This window comes from Penaeus monodon, chromosome 34 (genome assembly GCF_015228065.2).
Source record: "Penaeus monodon isolate SGIC_2016 chromosome 34, NSTDA_Pmon_1, whole genome shotgun sequence".
NCBI lineage: Eukaryota > Metazoa > Arthropoda > Malacostraca > Decapoda > Penaeidae > Penaeus > Penaeus monodon.
In genome coordinates this window covers 17602355-17603443 of record NC_051419.1, presented here as the reverse complement: position 1 = coordinate 17603443, position 1089 = coordinate 17602355, and the positions used below count along the sequence as shown (strand labels likewise).

The 1089-nt window shown below is 33.2% G+C and overlaps 1 protein-coding gene across 1 annotated transcript in view; it reads left to right on the top strand.

The window, feature by feature from the left end:
• Positions 1-1089, top strand: part of LOC119594840 (SHC SH2 domain-binding protein 1-like) — a 79152-nt gene that overhangs the window by 2762 nt on the left and 75301 nt on the right. Inside the window, exons 2-4 of the mRNA XM_037943927.1 lie at positions 273-357; positions 500-733; positions 933-1089. Coding sequence (XP_037799855.1) covers positions 273-357; positions 500-733; positions 933-1089 — 476 coding nt within the window. The remainder of the gene's footprint in view (positions 1-272; positions 358-499; positions 734-932) is intronic.

Sequence of the window (1089 nt, the reverse complement as noted above, 5' to 3'; positions counted from 1 at the left end):
TCCTTTTCTTATTCTTTTTATTAATTATAAACCCCCTCTCCCCCAAACCGTGCTTGTTCCCTGGCCCCGTGTTAAATGCTTTTTGGTTTTTGTGCCGTTTTTTTCTTTTATTTTGGTCCTTCTTTGTGATTTTTTTTTTTTTCTTCTTTTCTTTTCTTTTTTTAATGTTTGCTTTTTTTTTTGCTTGTTGTTTAGGGTTTTTTTGTATCTTTGTTGTAGTTTTTTTTGTTTTATGTAAAAAAAGCGTAAAAAAAGGTTTTTTTTTTTTCCAGATTTTTCTCGACCATTGGCGAGCTTGGGATCTAGAAGAAGAAATATCTGTTCACTAGTTTCTCTGATTGCTGCTCGTTTCAAATTGTATGTAGTTTATTTGAGAAAACTGATATGTGAATGTGGATTGCTATGAAATGGATTCTTGTGGCAATGCTTTTGTTGATTTTTATTCTAACCTTTGATAAGACAGTTTGATGATCAATCTCTATTTATCGTTTCATTATAGATATCAAGATATAGAAAATGGCATCATACCAGCAGCAGTTGCTTCAGAGCTACGAAGTCTAGTGAAGAAGGCTCTCTTAGTAAGGCAAGAAATTGAAAGAGTTGAGGCTGTGGCAGAAGGTGAAGATCCAGACTCAGATGTTGACCAGAGAGATGTTGTTCAGCTGATCAAACTGCACCAACAGATGGAAAAACTTAGGTCACGCTATGATTCTTTGCAAGATCCAGTATTAAGGTTGGTTTCAGCTTATACAATTAATGAGGAAAATATTTTTAATTTGATTAATATTATCAGCCTTAATTCAGAAGATATTTGTTGATTGCCTTTAGACTTTGTTGTATGCATTCCTGATAACTTTATATGTATATCATATTGAGGTTCTGCTGTTATCTTACCAAATGCTAATAATTTTTTTTTTTTTTTTCTAACTTAGGATGTTATCAAGAGACCAACAGGACATTGAATGGTTTGAATGCCAAGAGAAAAAGAAAAAGGGATCCCCTATTAAGATAGTTGTGGATTCACTGACCTGCACTGAACTGGCGCTTGAAATGGCAAAATTACCCAACCTCATTAAATCTTTGAAAAAG